Below are 24,758 nucleotides of genomic sequence, written 5' to 3' on the forward strand. Positions count from 1 at the left end.
ACTGTGAGAAAGGTCTTCTTGAGTACATACAATCTGTGCCTGTGCGCCGTATACAATGGGCAGCTCAGATCCCAAATTTTATCACAGCTAAGCAGCAAACAAATTAATAATGTTACCTGGGCTCTCCTAGGATAATTACTACTATGTAAAAAACTACTTTGAAATTTTGCAGATAGTATTGTACTCATTTTTTATTCTATTACCTTCACAAGGATTTATCTATCTAGTAAATTTTCTATGTTGCTTGAATAACTCTGTTGTCCTTTTTTAGAATGTTTTGATTTAAAACGTCCAACACAATCTAAAATGATTTTTAAGCTGCTTCGGAAAGAAAGACTTATTACCCAATATAGCATTGTTTAAAATTATATTTTATCTCACTGCTTAAAAATATCTTTTTATTATTTTGATAACAATGCTGGATCTTATTCCTACGTCTTGTAAAAATTAATTATTAAAAACTATAGAGAGACTAGTTCTTTCAAATTACTAACATATTGCTCTAATGTGGTGGATTAAAATGTAGGTTTATCAGACTTGAGTAGGAGGAGAGGTAGGGATGGGATTAGCTAGGCACTTTACCTCATCTAATCTTCATAACAAACCTATGAGGTAGGGTCACCATCTCCACTTTACATAGCAGAGAGAATTGAAAGGAATGTTGTCACCATGCATGAGTCAAAAATAGCCTCTGTGTATTGGCCCCAAACAGACCTCTTAGCTCCAAAAAGCCCAGTGGCTCCAAACTCAAATTTGTATATATCCAGTTGTAAGAATAGCCTAAACAAGCAGATTTTTAGCTGCTTAGAGCCTGCCTGCTTTCTATATCCTATGAGACAGTACCCGGCATCTGCTGACCTTGGACAAGATAAAATCTCGTAATTATAAGGACCCTACATACTGCTGATCTCTGGAGCTCTCAGATCCAGACTTCCCAAGGCTTGCTGTGGGAGGACATCACTGCAAGGTGCTGAAACTGAGATCTAAACCTCAGTCTGTATGTCTCCAAAGCCCTTGCTCTCTTCCTATTACATCACGTGTTTTCCCATTGCGTGTTGCTGAAAATGGGATAATGCATTGTCATGCATGAGCCGTGGGGCAAGTCAATACAATAGCGTGGGCTCTGGGGCCACACGGGCTGGGCTTGAATCCAGCTGCTCCACCTATTTGCGGTATAACCGCATCAGCCTTCTAAACACCTCTGATTTCAATTTCCTCATCTGTGGAATGCGGCAAAGCAAGAGCACCTACCTCATGGGTTTTTGTGAGAATTAGAATTAAAACTTGAAAAGCATTTAGAATAGTACCTGCACAGAGTAAGAACCCACTAAGTGCTAGCTATACATGATTTAAAAAGTATTTTATGTGAAAGTACAACCTAAGAACCTCAATCTTTGATGCAACACTGAGGATTTATATCAAGGAGGATAGATTTTAAAATGGAACTCAATACAATAATGACATTAAAGAGTTCATTTGGGGTTTACTATCAGGGAGGTTTGGAAACCCTGGTGGCAGTGGTTAAGAGCTACAGCTGCTAGCCAAAATGTCGGCAGTTCAAACCGACTAGGCACTCCTTGGAAACTTTATAGGGCAGTTCTAATCTGTCCTATAGGTTCCCTATGAGTCAGAATCGACTCGATGGCAATGAGCAATGGGATCAGATAGGTTACAGTAACCCCCTAGTTACAGAAAGTAATAATGATTTGCCTAAAAGCCAGGTGCATACTAACCATGTAGGTGATACCTCTTGATACATATTTGTGAATTAGTGCTTTAAAACCCTGATAATGTATTAAACTTTTTCCTAGGAGACTGAAGTGGGTACTCAGCTTTCCAAAGTACCTTGGTACCTAAGACTGACTTGTTTGATGAAAACAATTTAGCTCTATGAATGTCTAGTGTGATTAAAATCCACTAGCTATTACCATTAAAGACTATACTTCTTACTGAGAAGATGAATTAACTCCCTGAATTAGTAATTCAGAATTTCTCCTGGCATTTTTCTTTTTTAAATACATTTTATTCATTCAAAATAGAAAATTTGGATTAATTGGAACCTGATAAACACGAAACTTTTGTTGCTGGGATTATTTCCTTGCATTATATTCAAAGGGAAGAACATGACACGTCAAAGTTGACATCAGAGATTTACTAGAAAGAAACGTCAGGGTTATATAAATCTGGAGGCATTCAGTGTGAGCATTTTCACCCATCTCTCCTGTACAATTCAGGGTAATATTCACAACAGTGAGCCTTGTGGTACACTGCAAAATTACGGGTCATAAAAATTTATATTTGATTTTATTAGTGAGGCAAAAAAAGTGGACTAACGAATTTTAGGAGGATTTTCAGTAGAAAGGGTAGAATTAACCACGTTTTACAATTTCAGGGCTGAGGAAAGGGAGTGACAATGCTTTGTTTCAGCTGGGACTGCCTTACAGGCCAAATGGCCATCAAGATGCTACTCAAGTGAACTGTTGAAAAATGGCTTCCTTGATGGGAAAAAGTCAACTTCGTAAATGCAAAACGCCCACTGAGCTTTTTGGGGGGATGGGATGCTGTAGTGAACTAATTTTCTAATTAAAATTTTAGATCAACCACAGACTCCAAACTCATCCATCCTACATCTTTTATGAGAAATCATGAGGGTCTCTCTTTTCCTAGTGCATTAAGATGTTTTAGAAATAACTTACTGTACAGGTTAGAATTTCTAACAACTCAGCAGATTTAATTACTTCCTTAAATACTGAAACCTTTAAAGGGCTGTTGCTTTCTAAGCTAGGGGTGCTATAACGTCCAGTCTTGGCATTGCCATAACCTAGCTGACAGCTTGAGGAGGCAGCCAGCTCCATGACTGCTGAAAGGTTCCTTTATACCCCAAGCGGAACCTGTTGAACAAACACCACCAGTAGGTAGATGCACCCCAGAAAAAGCTTTTCTGCATTGCATGGGGGCCCAAGAAAATTGAAGTTCAATCTTCAAAAGGTAGAGAATTTTAAAATTAGGGCCCAGGATTTAGACGTATATCACAATCTCTACCTTGCATTAAGATTTGTTATGAAACACTCTACTTTTAAACATTCTCAGACATGAAAAGCAGACATTCTGAAACCTTTTGGTTGTCACAGGGAGCCCCTGGGTGGCACAAATGGTTAAGTGCTCAACTACTAACCGAAAGGACGGTGGTTCAAACCCACCCAGAGACACCTTGAAAGAAAGGCTTGGAGATCTGCTTCTGAAAAGTTAACAGCCTTGAAAACTCTATTGAGTGCAGTTCTGTTCTGGAAAACGTGGGGGGTCTCCATGAGCTGGAAATGATTCAACAGCAACTGGTTTGACTGATTGGTTATCAACAATAATAATAATTTAAAGTAATAACATTATATTTTGTTCATCCAACTTGTTTATTAAACTAAAATCCAAACTGGTTTCCCCTGAGTCAATTATGACTCTAGTAATAACCTGTAAATTATGAATTTCTTTAATTTCACCTAATCACTCTGTCCTTCCACACTCTCAGCTGGGTTAAAGAAAGGGGCAATGAGTAGGCTTCCTATTTTGGTTTCCAAATTTAGAGAAAAGGAGTCATGGTTGTTCCCTAAAGACTTAGAGAAACATAAGGACCAAAGTTACTTTCGGTTTCAAAACAGTCTAATTTGAGGCTCTTAAAAGATTGATGGGAAATAAAGTATGCTAGAAATAGTTGCATTTTTCTTCCAGTTTTTAAATTGGAAGAACAGGAATTCAACAGGAGCTCCAGGTTTGTTGACAGCTTAAAAAATAAAAAAGGATTCCAACTGGGACAATTTCTAGTTTTGAATTATGACTAAATTCGTTTTTAATTAGCAGCAATTGATATTCAGAAATACATATTAACATTCTTTCCTCCAGCATATCTACGTATTAGTTTTACAAATTGTCTGAAAACAATGTCATGCCTTTACTCAGAATACCAAGTACATCAGGGTGACAAAGAAAAGCAAAGTTAATATAGGCTAAGTACCCATTCTATGTGTGGACCTTTTTCCCACAATAAAGATTCTTACCTTTTGATAAATGTTGAGAGGATATCTGATCACTGCCCAAGTCTATGAACTTGCTGCCTCTCTGTCAAACCAAAAAGTTTTGTTACTGAGACTGAATAATACCAACTGATTAAATGTTTAATAGAAAAATAAAAGCTACCTACTGAATATGTATTAATGTCACTTCGGGAAGACGTAGCATCTGTTAGGTTCACACTAGACTGTACAAATAAGGGTTTTACTCTCTGAAACACACAAAACGCACACACTGTGTTATCAAGAGGGAATAACAGTCAAATCAAATTCAGGTAAAATGTTCTTCAACTCTCAGTTAACCAAGGTATGAAACCTATGCTCCCAACTTATTTGCTTAAATATGGCTGAGGCGATTCTTCTCTTTCAACAGATGGAATAGGTTCCCTTCGTTATGCAGGCTGCTTTGAGAGAAAATCAAGAGAAGTGTTTTCCTCAGTTTCTTTCCTGATACCATTTCCTCTCGATTACCTCTATGTCACTTGGAATTACTAGTAATTGGTCAGGCCACCACCTGTTGGTGTGTTGTATTGTAGTGGCTTGTGTGTTGCTGTGATGCTGGAAGCTATGCCAGCAGTATTTCAAATACCAGCAGGGTCACACATGGTGGACAGGTTCCAATGGAGCTTCCACACTAAGACACACTAGGAAGAAAGGCCTGGTGATCTACTTCCAAAAATTAGCCAATGAAAACCCTATGGATCACAATAGAACATCGCCGATATAGTTCTAAAACATGAGCCCCTTAGGTAGGAAAGCACCACCCAACAGCTGCAACAATGCACTCAAGCATGCCAGGAACAGGCAACGTTTCCCTCTGTTATACAGGGAGTTGCCACGAGTTGGAGTTGACTCCATGCAGCTAACAACAACGGCAATTGGTCAGGTATCACAGGGTCCTCCCCAGTACCTCCTGGCTACTGGAAGCCACAGCCATGGTGGGCCTGATTCCCAGGAACCCATCAATCCATGTTGTCATGTGTACCCCAAATCTATCGCTTCCAAATACTACACAGTACTCCAGGAGTGCATCTGCCCAAAATGGGTCTTTCCCAGGAGTTCAGAAGCAGCAGCATGCAGGCAGAATTGTCACCCATATCATACACTGAGAAGTAAGTCGTGACATTAAACACGAGGGGGTGAAAAGGACTGTAGGTAGACTAAACATGTTTACTAAAAGAGGTCTGAGGTCCATTAATGAACTCTGGGAATGTATGTGAATTTTTGCCCGTTCAAGGCTTCTCTCTGGTTGGTGTGTTGTTGTTATTGTTAGATGTCGTCAAGTCAGCTCTGACTCATAGTGACCCCATGTACAACAGAATGAAACACTGCCTGGTCCTGTGCCATCCTCACAATCATTATTCTTGAGCCCATTGTTGTAGCCACTTTGTCAGTCCATCTTGTTGAGGGTCTTCCTCTTTTTTGCTGACCCTCTACTCTAGTTAAAATGAGTTGCTTTATAATAATAATAAATGTTACTTGACAATAAGTTAGAAAATACAGAGAAAAAAAGACAGACCAATCAGAAGGAAAAGTAAATATAATCACACCAATTAATTTCTCAGAATCTTTGCCAATATGATCTAATAGCGTTACCTTTACCAGTTTGATAGATGAAAATTATATTTTAAAAAAATTCCTTTTTCTCAGATAAATAGTATATGTTTTTAAATTTTATTCCTTGACAAGTAGTAAGATAAACTTCTTCTACATGAGTACTCCTCATTTGATTGTGTTTTTCTGTTTAAAAATTGGCTGTATATATTTTTGGCCATTTTCTGTGTTTTTGAACATTTCTTTCTAATAGACTTGTAACAATTCATAATACACTAAACCTGTTCTGTTGAGTTGATTCCGACTCATAGCAACCCTACAGGACAGAGCAGAACTGCCCCATAGGGCTTCCAAGAAGTGGCTGGTGGATTTGAACTGCCAACCTTTTGGTTAGCACTGAATTCTTAACCACTGTGCTACCAGGGTTCCCACAATACACCACGATAAACACTTTATATGTCATGTATGTTATAAATATTTTCCCCAGATTATAGTTTCCTTCTAATTTTGTTTTGATTTTTTTTTTTTTTTTTTGGTATGTAGAATTAAGAATACAAATGTGGAATTAAATCTAAGAAATTCTTTCCTTTATGGTTTCTACCTTTGGTGTAATGTTTTTTATTTTTTTAAGTAAAAAGTTCTGGGGAAAGGTAATAGGAGGAATGATAGAGGCATGCAAAGTCTTGAACAGACCCTTCACAAAAGAAGATCTAAATATGGCCAAAAAGCACATGAAAAGATATTCAACATCATTAGCTATTAGAGCAATGCAAATTAAAACTACAGTAAAATACTAACAGAATGGCTAAAATTGAAAAACAAAACAAAACAAAAAACTAACAGGTATCAATTTGGTGAAGATGTGGAGCAACTGAAACTCACAAACGTTGCTGACGGGAGGCTAAATTCCAAAAGCTACAAACACTTTGGAACCCTGGCAGTTTCTTCTGAAGTTAAACAGCTACCCTATTCCCCAGCCCTTTCACTCTTACCTGAGAGAAATGAAAACATATGTTCACAAAAGACTTGTACAAGAATGTTTGTAGCAGCTTTTTTCATAAAAGTCCCTAACTGGAAATGGCCCAGGTGTCATCTTTTCTACACTGTACATCAGGTACTGTTCTAAGCTCTGTGGATAAAAGTTTATAAGATTGACCAGTCCCTGATTTCTTGGAATTTACAGTTTATAAAGGAGGGAGTCATATTTGTTTTGTTCACTATCCTATTCCCAGGACGTAGCGTGGTTCTTGGCACACATTTTTACTCAAGAAATATTTGAGGAGTGGGTGAATGACTAAAGTGTAGAGAAACAAAAATGTTAGTGTAGTGAACATTCACTTACTGTCTTAGATCTAGAGCTGCTATAACAGAAATACCACAAGTGGATGACTTTAACAAACAGAAATTAATTCTCTCACAGTTTAGGAGGCTGAAAGTCCTAACTTAGGGCGCTGGAACTAGAGGGAGGCTTTCTCTCTTTGTGGGCTCTGGGGGAAGAGCCTTGTCTCTTCAGCTTCTGTTTGCTGGTTCCTTGGAGATCTCCATGTGGCTTGCCATCAATCTTCCCCCATCTAGCTTACATTTATTTAATCCCTTTTGTGTCTCAAAAGAGATTGACTCAAAATGTATCCTACACTAACCTTGTCTCATTAACATAACAAAGACAACCCATTCCCAAATGGAATTATAACCACAGGCATAGAGGTTAGGATTTACCACACATAGTTTTGGGGGAAACAGTTCAATTCATAACATTCTACCCTTTTGCCCCCCAAAATTCATATCTTTGTCACATGCAAAACACATTCATCTCATCGCATCATCCCAAAAGTCTTAAATAACTCCAAATCCAAAATCTCATCTTCTGGATCATCTAAACCTAATATGGGTGAGAATTTGGGTGTATTCCGTCGTGGGGCAAAATTTCTCTTCTGTGAACCTGTGAAATCTAGACTAAAAGTTAAATTTCTAAAATACAATGCTGGAACAGGCACAAAGTATACATTTCCATTACAAATGGAACAAATAGGAGGAGAGAAGGCACCAAACAAGTCCAAAACCCAGCAAAACAATTTACATTAGCTCTCAAGGCTTAAAAATAATTCTGTTTTCTGAAGCCATCTAAACAATGGCCCTGTCCTCCAGACTCTGGGTGTTGGCCAAGCCCTCTGGATTCTGGGTGGAGGCCTCCGGGCCCTGGGCTTCAGCTCCACTTTCCAGGCCCACTGGGATGGCAACTCTGCTCCCTTGGCTTTGGTCAGCCCCTTTCTCCTAGTTCACCTAAGTGACAATCCCACCCCTTTGGCCCTTGAGCATGGCAGCCTTGTCCCCTCAGCTTTGGGAGGCAGTCCCATCCACTTGGCACATCTTAACAGCAGCTCCACACTCCAGAACCAAGTTGGCAAAGATCCAACTCTTTGAAATTTAGGCGGCTGTGACCACACCCTTTGAGATCCAGAAGACAGTGGCCCCACCCTTTAAAAACAAGAAGGCCCTACTTTCCATGTTCTTTCCAACAGTTCTGCTGATCTCTGAGCTGCTCCAGGGATGGTCCTTTTCTTTTCCTGGAGGACAACAGATGCAGCTACTTTGGTTTGTTCCTGCCTGTAGAATTCCAAGAGGCAGACAGTGTTCTTTCCTTTCTTTCTTTCTCTGTCCCCTTCAGTGTAAGCTGATGGATTTTCTGCAGTGGTAGTTGGTTAGATCCATCAGTCACAGGCTTAATCTCTTTAACAAAAGATTGAATAGCCACATCCTTGATGAAAATTCTAGGACATAAGTCCTTAGTTTGCACAACAGAATTTTCCAAATCTTTAGGTTTTGTTTTCATTTTGCACAGTTCGTTTTAAAGTCCATCTCTTTCCTCTGGCATTTTACTATGAGCAGCAAAGAGAAACCTCACAGCACCTTTAAGATCTTGCTTAGAAATCTCCTCAGCTAAATATCCAATTTTATCACTTACAAATTCTACCTTCCACCAAACATTTGAACATAATTCAGACAGGTTCTTTGCCACTGCATAAAAAGCATCACCCTCCATTGTCCAATCACACGCTCATCATTTTCTATCAAAGCCTCACCAAAAGCACATTTAATGTCCACATTTCTAGCAACATTCTGTTGCTGGTGTCACCTGTATTCTCTAAGATGATATAGACTTTCTCTATCACTTCCTTCTGAGGCCTCACAAGAATAGCCTTTGACATCCATAGTTCTACTAATAGTGTCTTCAAGGCAATCTAACTTTTACTATTATTATTGTTGTTAGGTGCCATGAAGCTGATTCCAACTCATAGTGACCCTATGTACAACAGAACAAAACACTGCCTGGTTCTACGTCATCCTCACAATCATTGCTATGTCTGAGCCCATTGTTGCAGCCACTGTGTCAACCCATCTCACTGAGGGTCATGCTGCAATGAATTACTTAATATCATCCTTCTAGCCGTGGTCTTTGTGACTCACATACAAAAATTGAATGGGAATATGCAAATAAAGTACATGGAACCTGTGATAGTTGGGGTTATGTGTCAACTTGGCTAAGCCATGATGCCAGTATTGTGTTGTTGTTCTCCATTTTATATGTTGTGGATCCTGACCTCTACATGTTGATGAGGCAGGATCAGTATAAGGTGTGTCTTGGGTCACAGCTTTGCAGGAGGGAGTGACTCAAGCCCCACCCTTACTAAAGTTACGCCGTTCCCTGGTGTGTGGCCTGTATCTAAGATATATGTGTGTGTCCTGGTGAGGCTTTCTCTGCATCTGGATCCCACGTCCAGTTCGTGATCAACTGACCTCCCCAGAGGCCTGCTGTCTGACCTGTCGATTCTGGGATTTGTAGGCTTCCGCAGCACCTTGGGCCAGCGGCCTAGCGTGTAACCTGATTCACCAGCTTCTGCAGCCTCATGAGCTAGCAGTCTGTGGTTTGGACTGCCAGTTTGGATTCATCAGCCCCTGCAGCCATGTGGGTTGAGAGAAGCTTATGTCTGACCCACAAATTTGGGACTTGCCAGACTCTACAACCGTGTGAGCCATTTCCATTATATGGTTAGTAAGTTCTGTGAGATGCTGCAGCAAATTAGGGAACTCAAAGACAGAAGGAAGAGTACAGAGAGGAGAGTGAGTAATTGATGTTAGAGATGATGGAGTGGTACAACAGCTTGGAAAACTTCAACACTTGGAATATCCTTAATCTCCACCTCATAGGCGCCAGCTTTGTGTTGATCCTTGTAAAAGAGGTTGATTATATAAAGGCCTTCTTCTTTTTAACTGATGTCTTTCTTCAGGGACTGGTCCCTCCTGATAACATGTCCAAAGTATGTGAGATGAAGGCTCACTATCCCTGCTTCTAATGAGCATTCTGGCTGTATATTTTCCAAGACAGATTTGTTTGCTCTTCTGGCAGTCCATGGTATATTCAGTATTCTTTGCCATAATTAAAAGGCATCAATTCTTGTTTGGTCTTCCTTATTCATTGTCCAGCTTTCTCATGCATATGAAGCAATTGAAAACACCATGGCTTGGGTCAGGCGCACCTAAGTCCTTAAAGTATATTTTTGCTTTTTAACACTTTGAAGAAATCTTTTGCAGCAGATTTGCCTGATGCAATATGTCATTTGATTTCTTGACTGCTGCTTCTGTGGGTGTTGATTGTGGATTCAAGAAAAATGAAATCCTTGAAAACTTCAATATTTTCTCCATTTATCATGATGTTGCTTATTAGTCTAGTTTTGAGGATTTTTGTTTTCTTTATGTTGAGGTGTAATCCATACTGAAGGCTGTAGTCTTTGATCTTCATCAATAAGTGCTTCAAATCCTCTTCACTTTCAGCAAGCAAGGTTGTGTTATTTGCATATCAGATTGCTGACAAGTCTTCCTCCAATGCTGATGCCCCATTCTTCTTCACATAGTCCAGCTTCTTGGTTTATTTGCTCAGCATACTGATTGGATAAGTATGGTGAAAGGATACAACCCTGACTCGCACCTTTCCTGACTTTAAACCACAGTATCCCTTGGTTCTGTTCGAATGACTGCCTCTTGGTCTATGTACTGGTTCCTCATGGGTACATTTAAGTATTATGGAATTCCCATTTTTTGCAATGTTATCCATAATTTGTTTTGATCCACAAAATCAAATGACTGTGCATAGTCAATAAAACACAGGTAAACATCTTTCTGGTATTCTCTGCTTTCACCCATGGTCCATCTGACACCAGCAATGATATCCCTTGTTCCATGATCTCCTCTGAATCTGGATGAATTTCTGGCAGTTCCCTGACGATGTACTGCTGCAACTGCTTTTGAAGGATCTTCAGCAAAATTTTACTTGTGTGTGACATTAATTGTATTGTTTGATAATCTCTGCATTTTATTGGATCTCCTTTCTTTTGAATGGGCTCATATGGATCTTATCCAGTTGGTTGACCAGGTAGCTGTCTTCCAAATTTCTTCACATAGATGAGTGAGGTTTTCCAGCTTGAGAAATGCCAAGCATGTTTTTTCCTTTTAGTTTTCTACCTCCAGGTCTTTGCACATTTCATTATAATATTTTACTGCTAGGTACATTAAATTCTTCCAGCCTGTATCCATTACCCAATTTCAAAAACCACTTCTACATTTGAGGTATTTGTTAGAACAGCACCCCGCTCTTCTGGTACCAAATTCTGTCTTTTTTTTTTTTTAATATAACAGAAATATCACGAGTGGGTGGCTTTAACAAACAAATTTAATTTTTCACAGTTTAGGAGGCTAGAAGTCCAAATTCAGGGCACAGGCTCTAGAGGAAGGCTTTCTGTCTCTGTCAGCTCTGGGGGAATGTCTTTGACTCTTCTGCATCTGTTTCCTGGTTCCTTGGAGATCTCCATGTGGCTTGCCATCAATTTTTGCCCATCTCTTTTGAGTAGCTTGTGTTTAATCCTTTTATATCTCAAAAGAGAATGACTCAAGATATAATACCCTATACTAACTCTGTCTCATTAATGTAACAAGACAACCCATTCCCAAATGAGATTATAACCACAGTTACAGAAGTTAGGATTTGCAACACATATTTGTGGGTGACATAGCTTAATCCATGTACTCTCTTTCCCTGACTCTTTCCTCTATTTTAAAAAAATATTTGTTATTCACCATGATGAGTGACTCAAGTGCCAATATGTTGTGTGGATGCACAGAGAAAGATTCATGAGCTTTGGATCCCAGATAAGTAGTGGCACATAGATATACTCTAGATGAAACAACCATCCCCCCTCCTCCTGAAAGGGATTATAGGATCATCTGAGAACAGGGCCAAGAGTTTTCTCAAGACAAAGATTAGACCTACTAATAGGCTTGGTCAGGTACTATTCTGAGACTTTATAAGTCTGTTTCATAAAGCCTGGATAATTCAAATTTGGAGCAGAAAATTTTATCAGATAATAATCATTAAGAAGCCTGATTTTGAGTAGTTCAGCGCTCTCAAGGGTCCTTCAATATTTTATTTGCCCAGGTGATTAAGTATCTAAAATGAGTATTACTCCAATAGAAATGGTAAACGTCACGTGAAAAGAGGAAAAACCAAGAGTGGAAGATATAAACTATATACATTCCTTTCATGTAAACAGAGAGGTCAATTGTTAAAATCCTCAGAACAAGCAAGGTTCAGATTATTATTTAAACGTAGTTAAAAACTAGGACTTAATGTTATGCCAGTGTCCTTAAGTTCTTTGATCTCCTTTGCAACTTAAGTTTATAAAGTTGTCTTCAAGGGAGTATTGACAGAACTCAAAAAAAGAGAATGATTTTAGGTTGTAAGCAAGAAACCACATTTAAAAAGAAAAATTTCTTATACTCTTTCTTGACTTGTTCCCAGTGCATTTAGCATAATAGCAGATGGTCAATAGAGTTTGTAGCATGCCGGTTTACATGTTACTTGAAATTTACTGGCTATACGTCCACACTGAAGTTCTACTGTGTCCTATAGGGTCGCTATGAGTCAGAATTGACTCGACAGCAATGGATTCAGTTTGGTATGTTTACACCGGGCATCACTTAACTTTACAAGTGGAATCCCCCCTCCCCCCATTAAAACATTAAGTTAAACAGGCTAAAAAAATAATCTATGATAGAATTAGGTTTTATCTACAGGTGACCTCTAGTTTTCATGCATGGTTTAAATGGCCTGGTACTAGGAACAGATTCTCTTACCTCCTTTTTCCCTTTGAAATGACTGGATAACTGGACCTTGAGGTCTGATACTTCCCAGCATTCATCCATGCCCACGAATGGGCAGAATGACAGATGCTCTCCATCCAGAGTGAGTGGCACCCCTGCTGAAATTTGCATTTGCCTCTATTATAGTTCAAGCACATTGCCTTAAAATTATTTATCTACATGTCTTTATCTTCTGCCAGACTGGACTCTTTGAGTTCAGACACTGTCTTATGCTCTTGGTATCAAGCAAAGTGACTGTCATGTACTATTCCCAGAGTCTATAATAACACGGGCTCAATAAATGTTGAATAAGAGCAGAAAAGACTTGGAAAGGGGTATTCAAAGAGAAAAATAGCATCTAAACATTACACATACTTACAGTATAATTGAAGGATGTATCAGCAAGCACTGCAAACTGACGAAACAGTGTGTGCCTAGTAAACATCTCATCCTTAAGGACATGAAAGCTGAAATAAAAGAAACAGTGAAATTAAAATATATGAAAATCATAGCATAAAGTAAATATGTATTATGTTAATGTAGTTAGGAACTACGATTTCCAATATAAAACAGAAGAGACACAAGTAAAAAGTTTAAAATATTGGTTTGAGCTTTTCACTTCTTTTTTTCCATTTTCAAGTTACATATTTTCCAGCTCTGAAAAGCCCTAGATGTAATAGCAGCCCAATAGTAGTGAGCACCTGGAGGACTCAGACTATGGTTTAAAAAACATTTCTCACTAAAATGAACCAGGGCATTTTTCAGAAATGACTGTGTTACCGATTGAATTGTAACCCTCCAAAAACATCTGCCATGATTCCCAGTTATTGTGTGGCTGCCTACAATTTTGTGGTCTGATGTGATTATCCTATGTGTTGTAAATCCTAACCTCTAGGATGTTAATGAGGCAGTTATGTTAATGAGACAGGACTCAATCTATAGGATTAGGGTGTATCTTGAGTCAATCGTAAAAGAGATAAAAGGAGAGAGAAGCAAGCAGAGAGGGAGGGACCTCTACTACCAAGAAAGAGGAGTCAGAAACAGAGCACGTCCTGTGGACCCGGGATCCCTGCACTGAGAAGCTCCTAGACCAGGGGAAGATTGATGACAAGGACCTTCCCCCAGAACCAACAGAGAAATCTTCCCCTAGAGCTGGCACTCTGAATTTGGACTTCTAGCCTCCTACACTATGAGAGAATAAAATTCTGTTTGTTAAAGCCATCCATGTGTGGTATTTCTGTTACAGCAGCACTAGATAACTAAGACAGGCTGTTTCTAAAACTAAGGCAAGAAATGTACGGATGAGCCTGGAACATTTATAGTACCAGAAAGCAAGGGAGCCATTAAAGGTTAATGAGTTCATGTCAAAAGCACTTGAAAGGATATCAGGTTGAAAGGATTCCCACTGACTTAAGTTTAGAGAAATTAAGCACCCAAAATAAAAGAGACACTATATTAAAAATCCGTAAGTTGATAATATTACAAGACAAATTCTCATTGGAACTAAGGCACCAAGTCGTTACTGTGAAAATTGATAAAGGGAATGAATCAAGCATTTAGTCTGCCTTTACTGTATGAATTATATTTGAGGGTAACCACAGGACCCACAAAACGAAGTTCTTTATAGAAGAATTCTGGCTGATAAATGCAGAATGAAGAATAGAATTCCAGCAAAAAGACTAAAAAAAACTCCTTAAGTTTGGGAATTTAAAAACAAAGAAAGAAATGACATAGGAGTTAAGGAAGAAGTCATGATGAAAACTGAATCTTAAGAACTGAGTAATAAATGACTACATATCATAACATGTGAGATTCAGCTAAAGAAGTGCTTAAGGGAAAATTAGAGCCTTAAATTTATACTTTAAAAAAGTGGGTTTAAAAGTAATGAACTAACACTATAAGTAAAGAAGTTACCAAAAGGACATAGGAATAAACCCTAATTAAGAAGAATGAGGTGGGGGTGGAGCCAACATGGTTCCCTAGGCAGAGGCACCATGCCCTCCCTCCACAGCTAAGACCTAAAAAACTAAGTAAAACAGACACTAATGTCAATCTTGGAACCCTAAGCATCAAATGAAGGGATAAAAAAACTAGATCAAACACTTAATGGAAGAAGAAACTGACAGAAAACAGAGAACAAGGAGAGATATGGAGCAGAGGTCACATGCCAAATAACATGGCATAGCATCACCATCTTGGAACACAGCCAGCAATGACTTGGACTGGGAGTATGGGAAGGCAACGTCATGGATGCTCCCAACAGGAGATAGAGCACCTGGTAACCAGGGAAACATGCTTTCCCACTCCTCACCCTTCTGGTGAGTTGAAGCAAGAACCCACCCCCTATCCCGGAAGCCCCTACAATATAAGACACCCCTCTCCAGGCCCATCCTTTCCTCATCCCCCATGCAGTTTTTTTTTTTCTCTTTCTTCCTTTCCTTTCTCCCTCCTACCTAGCCCTGTATGTCACCTCTCCCTCCCTTACCACTGGGCTCCACTGCACTGCTGCAGCTAGAGAGCCACTAGCCGCCACCACCCCAGGTTTGCCTCGCTCCCACCCACTGGCTCCTGCCGCACCTTTTCTTTTTCCCTTCCACCTAGCCCCATATACCACTTCCCCCATTCCCAGTGGTCCCCACCATGATGCCACAGCTAGAGAGCTATCACTCATTGTGCCCTGGGTCCAGCCCATCCCCACCAGCCAGCTTCCCGCACTGACATTTTTTTTTCCTTTTCTTTCTCCCTGTACATCACCTCCCCATCCTCCCCACTGGCCCTCCCCCACTCGCTGGCCCCACAGCGCAGCCAGTTTTTAAATCTAAAAAAATATATATTTTTTATCTTCCTTTCTTTTCTTTCTCTCTCCAACCTAGCCCTGTAAGCCACTTCTCTTTCCTTCACGCTGGACCCTGGGTCCTCCCTGTCACCACTCACCAGCCTCTGATGTGCCACCATTTTTTTCTTTTTCCCTATCTTACCTTTCTTTTTCTCTCCCACCTAGCCCCATATGCCACCAGCCCCTGCTGCTCAGCCTCAGATAGAGTGCCACTGGCATGCTAGCCCACCACTGTCCTGGTTCCACCCTCCCTCACCTGCAGCCCCCATCAAGCCACCATTTTCTTCTTTCTTTTCTGTCTCTGTTCCACCTAGCACGGTATATCACCTCCTCTCCCTTCCCACAAGCCCCCATGTCCACCTTGCCTCCACTCACCAGCCCCCGCTACACCGCCCCCACTAAACAGCCATTTATTTCATTTATTTTCTTTTCCTTTCTACCTCCCACCTAGCCTTGTATGCCACCTCCCCCCTTCCTGCCCCCCCCACACCGGCTACCCTTATTTTTTCTTTCTCATCCCTTTCTCTCCTTCACCTAGCCCCATACGCCACCCCCCCTTCCTGCCAGCCCCCACCGAGATGCTGTAGCCAGGGCATCAATGGCATTCAAGCCTGATGCTGCAATGGACCCTCCTTGCCCCTCTAATTCCACCACTTGACTACAAGCTGATTGGTGGGAAACAAAGCTGTACCACTCCCTGTCCAGCACCCCTGCCTATCTTGTGAGGGGCTATGAATGCTCCTAAACTGCTGGATCAACAAAAGGAGGCTGACAGCCCAGTTTTCCCTCAGCCACCTCATCAAACCAGTGTATAGCAAAGTGGGCTCACCCTGCCTGCTGCTGCCCTGTCCACTCGGGCAAGGTAGTGACAGCTATCGTGCCCACAATGAGCAAGCAGGAAAGCATGCCTGGCTCACCCGCACTGACATATCAAAACAAAATAAAAATGCAGGACAAAACAAGCAAACATACATCCAATAAAGAAAATAATACCTTAATGTCTTGGAGACAGCAGACAATATCAAAACATATAAAAAAGCAGGACAAGATGGCTCCAGCAAGTGACCAAAATAAAGGATCAGATAACCTTCTAGTATGAGAAAAGGCAATGATATGGAATTACCTGATATGGAAATCAAAAGACTAATAGTTAGGGCACTCCAAGAGCTTAGGAAAGAGATCAAGGAAAACACAGACAAAACCAAGGGAAAAAAGAGACAAAACTGTGGAAAACAAAGACAGAACCAATGAAAATGGCCAAAATCACGAAAAACACAGACAACACAATTGAAGAATTCGGGAAAATAATACAAGACCAAAATGTCAAATAAATAAACAACTAGAAATCATACAAAAGCAGCAACTAGAAATCCAAAAGATAAACAACGAAATTTCAGAAATGGACAATTCAACAGAAGGCTTTAGGGGAAAATTTGAAACAAGAGAAGACAGAATCAGTGAGGTTGAAGAGAAATCTATGGCCACAACCCTGAGGAAAAAAGAATGAAGAAAACAAAAGAATTGTGTGGGGCACAATCAAGGACAAAAATTTGTGCATGATCAGAATTTCAGAACAGAGGGAGAAATGGAAAACACAGAGAAGATTTGCTGGCAGAAAACTTCCCAAATATCATGAAAGATGAAAAGCTGACTATCTAAGAAGCTCAACAAATCCCATATAGGATAGACCTTGAAAGAAAGTTGCCAAGACATATCATACACTTGCCAAAAGCAAGACATAGAAAGGATCCTAACAGCAGCTCAAGAAAAAAGAAAAGTCACTTACAAAGGGGAAACAATACAATTGAGTTCTGATTACTCAGCAGAAACAGTGCAGGCAAGAAGGCAATGGGATGACACATATAAAACCTTGATAGAAAAAAAAAACCTGCCAACCAAGGATAATACATCCTGCAAAACTCTCTCTCAAATACTATGGTGAAATTAGGACATTTCCAGGTAAACAGAAATCAAGGGAATTCATAAAAACCAATCCAAACTTACAAGAAATGTTAAACGTAGTCCTTTAGTTTGAAAACAAACAACATCAAATAACAACTGAAGTCTAGGACATAGAATAGCATCAGCCATATACCAACCTAGGTAAGGAACTCTCAGTAATAAAATAAAGCTAAAAGACTTGAAACAGAGATGTTAATCTGTGAATGACGACAACGTCAAAGCAATAAACGGGGGAATAAACAGTGTAAGTATGTTGTTGTCAGGTGCTGTCAAGTCAGTTCTGACTCATAGTGACCCTATGCAGAACAGAATGAAACACTGCCCAGTCCTGTGCCATTCTTACAATCATTGCTATGCTTGAGCTTATTGTTGCAGCTACTGTGTCAATCCACCTCATTGAGGGTCTTCCTGTTTTCCATTGACCCTGTACTTTGCCAAGCATGATGTCCTTCTCCAGGGACTGATCCCTTCTGACAACATATCCAAAGTATGTAAGACGTAGTATTGTCATCCTTGCTTCTAAAGAGCATTCTGGTTGTACTTCTTCCAAGACAGATTTGTTAGTTCTTTTGGCAGTCCATGGTATATTCAATATTCTTCGCCAACACCAAAATTCAAAGGCATCAGCTCTTCTTCGGTCTTCCTTATTCGTTGTCCAGCTTTCACATGCATTTGATGTGATTGAAAATACCATGGCTTGAAAATACCATGGCCTTGGTCTTCAAGGTGACATCTTTGCTTTTCAACACTTTAGAGAGGTCCTTTGCAGCAGATTTGCCCAATGCAATGCATCTTTTGATTTCTTGACTGCTGCTTCCATGGCTGTTGATTGTGGATCCAAGTAAAATGAAATCCTTGACAATGTCAATCTTTTCTTTATCATGATGTTGCTTACTGAGTGTAAGTATAGAACTTTAAAATGGAGAGGGAGTCAAGGCCATATCAAGTAATAAAAGACTGGTCCAAGCTCAGGAAAACAATGACAAACTTCAAGGTAACCACAAAGAAAGTTAACAAGCCTAATCATTACAACGAAAAAGGAGAACAACATAAACAATTGTAGACACAAAATCTATAATAGCAAAAGAAAGCAAAAGAAATTCAGCACAGGAAAGTAAGGGGAACAAAGAAAACAACAGGGCCACAAAAAATAACCACAACAATATGACAGCAATAAACTCATACCTACTGCTAATCACACTGAATGTAAATGGCTTCAATGAAGTTGTAAACAGAAGTAGAGTAGCAGAATGGATTTAAAAAATGACACATCAATACACTGTCTACGAGAAACACACCTTAGACAGAAAAACCTAAATGTATTAAAAAGAATGGGAAAAATTATATCACGCAAACGGTAGTCAAAAAAGGGCAGAAGTGGCAATACAAATCTCAGATAAAAAGACTTTAAGGCAAAATCAACCATAAAGACAAGAAAGGACATTATATAATGATTAAAGAGAGAATCCACCAAGAAGACAGAACCTTAATAAACATCTACACATTGAATGACGGCGCTGACAAAACTCAATGTCCATCTTTAAAAAAATGAAACAGGACCCATACCCCACATCATACACAAAAGCTAACTTGAAATGGATCAAAGTCCTAAATGTAAAATCTAAAACTATAACGATCATGGAAGAAAAAATAGAGACTATACTAGGGGCACTAATACATGGCATAAAAAGAATACGAACCATAACTAACGATGCACAAACACCAGAAGATAAACTAGATGACTGGGAGCTCCCCCAAATTAAATACTTTGCTCATCAAAAGATTCCACCAAAAGAGTAAAAAAAAGGACCTACAGACTGGGAAAAAATTTTTGACTACAATATATCTGAAAAGGGTCTAATCTCTGAAATCTGTAGAATACTTTAACATCTCAGTAACAAAAATATAAATAACCCAGTTGAAAAATAGGCAAAGGATATGAACAGGCACTTAACCAAAGAAGACATTCAGGCAGCTAACAGACACATGAGGAAATGCCATTAGCCATTAGAGAAATGCAAATCAAAACTACAATGAGATACCATCTTACCCTGACGTTAAAATAACAAATGTTGGAAAGATCGTGGAGAAATTGGAAACTCTTGTGCTCTACTCGTAGGAATGCAAAGTGGTGCAACCAGTATGGAAAATCATATGGCACACCTCAAAAAAGCTAGAAATAGAAATATCATATGATCCAGTAATCCCACTCCAAGGAATATAAAAAAAAAAAAATTTTTTTTTTATATTTCCTAGAGAAATAAGAGCTGTCACACAAATAGACATATGCACACCCATGTTCACTGCAGTGTTATTCACAATAACAAAAAGATGGAAATAATCTAAGTATCCATCAACAGATAAATAGATCAACAAATTATGGCACATACACACAATAGAATATTGTTGTTGCTGTTGTTAGGTGCCATCGTGTTGGTTCCGACTCATAGCGACCCTATGCACAACAGAACGAAACACTGCCCGGTCCTGCGCCATCCTTACAATCATGCTTGAGCTCATTGTTGCAGCCACCATGTTAATCCACCTCTTTGAGGGTCTTTCTCTTTTCTCTTTTCCGCTGACCCTGTACTCTGCCAAGCATAATGTCCTTCTCTAGGGACTGATCCCTCCTGATAACATGGCCAAAGTATGTAAGACCCAGTCTCGCCATCCTTGCCTCTAAGGAGCATTCTGGCTGCACTTCTTCCAAGACAGATTTGTTCTTTCTTTTGGTAGTCCATGGTATATTCAATATTCTTCGCCAAAACCACAATTCAAAGGCATCAACTCTTCTTCGGTCTTCCTTATTCATTGCTCAGCTTTCACATGCATATGATGTGATTGAAAATACCATGGCTTGGGTCAGGCGCACCTTAGTCTCCAGGGTGACAACTTTGCTCTTCAACACTTTGGAGAGGTCCTTTGCAGCAGATTTACCCAATGCAATGCATCTTTTGATTTCTTGACTGCTGCTTCCATGGCTGTTGATTGTGGATCCAAGTAAAATGAAATCCTTGACAACTTCCATCTTTTCTCCATTTATCACGATGTTGCTCATTTGTCCAGTTGTGAGGATTTTTGTTTTCTTTATGTTGAGGTGTAATCCGTACTGAAGGTTGTGGTCTCTGATCTTCATTAGTAAGTGCTTCAAGTCCTCTTCACTTTCAGCAAGCAAGGTTGTGTCATCTGCATAACGCAGGTTGTTAATGAGTCTTCCTCCAATCCTGATGCCCTATTCTTCTTCATATAGTCCAGCTTCTCGTATTATTTGTTCAGCATACAGATTAAATAGGTATGGTGAAAGAATACAACCCTGACGCACACCTTTCCTGACTTTAAGCCAATCAGTATCCCCTTGTTCTGTCCGAACAACTGCCTCTTGATCTATGTAAAGGTTCCTCATGAGCACAATCAAGTGTTCTGGAATTCCCATTCTTCGCAATGTTATCCATAGTTTGTTATGATCCACACAGTCGAATGCTCTTGCATAGTCAATAAAACACAGGTAAACATCCTTCTGGTATTCTCTCCTTTCAGTCAGGATGCATCTGACATCAGCAATGATATCCCTGGTTCCATGTCCTCTTCTGAAGCCGGCCTGAATTTCTGGCAGTTCCCTGCAGCCAGTTTTGAATGATCTTCAGCAAAATTGTGCTTGCGTGTGATATTAATGATATTGTTGTGTAATTTCCCCATTCGGTTGGATCACCTTTCTTGGGAATAGGCATAAATATGGATCTCTTCCAGTCAGTTGGCCAGGAAGCTGTCTTCCATATTTCTTGGCATAGATGAATGAGCACCTCCAGCACTGCATCTGTTTGTTGAAACATCTAAATTGATATTCCATCAATTCCTGGAGCCTTGTTTTTTGCCAATGCCTTCAGAGCAGCTTGGACTTCTTCCTTCAGTACCATCGGTTCCTGATCATATGCCACCTCTTGAAATGGTTGAATATCAACTAATTCTCTTTGGTAAAATGACTCTGTGTATTCCTTCCATCTTCTTTTGATGCTTCCTGCATCGTTTAATATTTTCCCCATGGAATCCTTCACTATTACAACTCGAGGCTTGAATTTTTTCTTCCGTTCTTTCAGCTTGAGTAACGCCAAGCATGTTCTTCCCTTTTGGTTTTCCATCTCTAGCTCTTTGCACATGTCATTATAATACTTTGTCTTCTCGAGAGGCCCTTTGAAATCTTTTGTTTAGTTCTTTTACTTCATCAATTCTTCCTTTTGCTTTAGCTGCTTGACACTCAAGAACAAGTTTCAGAGTCTCCTGTGACATCCATCTTGGTCTTTTCTTTCTTTCCTGTCTTTTCAGTGACCTCTTGCTTTCTTCATGGATGATGTCTTTGATGTCATTCCACAACTCGTCTGGTCTGAGGTCACCAGTGTTCAATGCGTCAAATCTATTCTTGAGATGGTCTCTAAATTCAGGTAGGATATACTCAAGGTCATATTTTGGCTCTCCATAGACTTGCTCTGCTTTTCTTCAGTTTCAGCTTGAACTTGCATATGAGCAACTGATGGTCTGATCCACAGTCGGCCCCTGGCCTTGTTCTGACTGATGATATTCAGTTTTTCCATTGTTTCTTTCCACAGATGTAGTCAATTTGATTTCTGTGTGTTCCATCTGGCGAGGTCCATGTGTATAGTCGCTGTTTATGTTGGTGAAAGAAGGTATTTGCAATGAAGAAGTCGTTGGTCTTGCAAAATTCTATCATTCGATCTCTAGCATTGTTTCTATCACCAAGACCATATTTTCCAACTACTGATCCTTCTTCTTCGTTTCCAACTTTTGCATTCCAATCACCAGTAATTATCAATGCATCTTGATTGCATGTTCAATCAATTTCAGACTGTAGCAGCTGATAAAAATCTTCTATTTCTTCATCTTTGGCCCTAGTGGTTGGTGTGTAAATTTGAATAATAGTTGTATTAACTGGTCTTCCTTGTAGGTGTATGGATATTATCTTATCACTGACAGCGTTGTACTTCAGGATAGATCTTGAAAAGTTCTTTTTGACGATGAATGCAACACCATTCCTCTTCGAGTTGTCATTCCCAGCATAGTAGACTATATGATTGTCCAATTCAAAATGGCCAATACCAGTCCATTTCAGCTCACCAATGCCTAGGATATCGATCTTTATGCGTTCCATTTCATTTTTGACGATTTCCAATCTTCCTAGATCCATACTTTGTGCATTCCAGGTTCCGATTAATAATGGATGTTTGCAGCTGTTTCTTCTCATTTTGTGTTGTGCCACATCAGCAAATGAAGGTCCCAAAAGCTTTACTCCACCTACATCATTAAGGTCACCTCTACTTTGAGGAGGCAGCTCTTCCCCAGTCATCTTTTTAGTGCCTTCCAACCGGGGGGACTCATCTTCCAGTACTGTATCAGACAATGTTCCACTGCTATTCATAAGGTTTTCACTGGCTAATGCTTTTCAGAAGTAGACTGCCAGGTCCTTCTTCCTAGTCTGTCTTAGTCTGGAAGCTCAGCTGAAACCCGTCCTCCATGGTATCTGAATACTGGTGGCATAGCTTCCAGCATCACAGCAACACACAAACCCCCACAGTATGACAATCTGACAGACACATGGGGGAGAAGCTTCCTAGACACATCCAAACACCTTGAGGGACTGAGTTACTGGGCTGAGGGCTGGGGACCATGGTCTTGGGGGACATCTAGGTCATTTGGCATAACATAGTTCATAACAAAAATGATTTAGGATCTTAAAAGCTTGCAAGTGGCCATTTAAGATACACCTATTTGTTCCATCCCATCCGGAGCAAAGAAGAATGAAGAAAACCAAAAACACAAGGAAAATACTAGTCCAAAGGACTAATGGACCACATGAACCACAGCCTCCACCAGCTTGAGACCAAAAGATGCCCAACTACCACCACTGATGGCTCTGACAGGGATCACACTAGACAGTCCCTGAATAGACTGGGAGAAAAATGTAGGACGAAATTCAAATTCACACACACAAAGACCACATTTACTGATCTAACAGAGACCAGAGGAACCCTCGAGCCCACAGCCCCTAGACACCCTGCTAACTCAGAACTGAAGCCACTCCTGAAGTCCACCTTTCAGCTAAAGATTAGACAGGCCTATAAAACAAACTGTAACACACGTGAGGAATGTGCTTCTTAGTTCAATCAGGTATGCGAGACCAAATGTGTGACACCTCCCCAAAAGCAAAGAAGTAAGGAAGGGACAGGAAAACTGGACAAATGGAATGTGTGTTGTTATAAGCCACTAAGTTTGTGATAATCTGTGGTTATAGCAGCAATAGAAAACTAACACCCAGGACTAAAGAATGATCTTATACCAGTAATACTGAAAAAAAAGAACAGTGTGAAATGACCAATTTCCTAGAAAAATATGACATTATGATATAGAATCAAGAAGAATTATTAAATCGTAAGAGTCTTTAAGTCCTTTAAACAATGAAAAGAATGGAATCAACAATTTAAAATCTGCTCGTAAAGAAAACACAAAGCACACTTAGTTTACAGATGAGTTTCACCCCAACCTTTGAGGAGCAAGTAATTCCCATCTCACCCTCAAGTCTCTCAGAGAACAGAAAAAAGAGGCACAATCCCCCAACTAACATCAGGAGGCCACGGTGACCTTGATATCAACAGAAATCAAAGACAGTATGAAAAAGAAAAATAACATTTCAATCTCATCCACAGACATAGATAGAAAGGTCTTAAATATCAGCAGATTTCCAGTTTCCATTGTCAGATGGAGTGGTTTGCAGTATCCAGTATTACCACTAAGAATAACTTAATAACCTAAAATATAAATGTCATATATTTCATAAAGGGACAAGAAAGCTGTGGAAGGAATGAGGATGAGAATAACCAAAGTCCCAGAGAGCTTTTGGCAGTTGTATAAACCAGTTGTCGTTGTGTCCATTCCAACTCAAGGCAACTCCATTGTTAGAGAGTTGAACTGCGCTCCATAGGGTTTTCATAGCTGTGACCTTTCGGAAGCAGATCACCAGGTCTTTCTCCCAAGGTGCCTCTGGGTTGATCTGAACCATCAATCTTTTGGTTAGTAGCTGAGTGCATTAACTGTTTGTGCCACTCAGGAAATGTTGGCAGTTATCAAACCAAAAAACCAAACCCATT

The 24,758-nt window shown here is 39.8% G+C and overlaps 1 protein-coding gene across 1 annotated transcript in view; it reads right to left on the reverse strand.

Moving 5' to 3' along the window:
- C4H10orf67 (chromosome 4 C10orf67 homolog) overlaps positions 1–24,758 on the reverse strand; it is a 156,044-nt gene that overhangs the window by 22,470 nt on the left and 108,816 nt on the right. The window contains exons 13-15 of the mRNA XM_023548734.2: positions 13,186–13,273; positions 4,193–4,273; positions 4,050–4,110 (exon numbers count right to left, since the gene is read on the reverse strand). Coding sequence (XP_023404502.2) covers positions 4,050–4,110; positions 4,193–4,273; positions 13,186–13,273 — 230 coding nt within the window. The remainder of the gene's footprint in view (positions 1–4,049; positions 4,111–4,192; positions 4,274–13,185; positions 13,274–24,758) is intronic.

The sequence above is a fragment of the Loxodonta africana genome, chromosome 4, assembly GCF_030014295.1.
Source record: "Loxodonta africana isolate mLoxAfr1 chromosome 4, mLoxAfr1.hap2, whole genome shotgun sequence".
Lineage (NCBI taxonomy): Eukaryota > Metazoa > Chordata > Mammalia > Proboscidea > Elephantidae > Loxodonta > Loxodonta africana.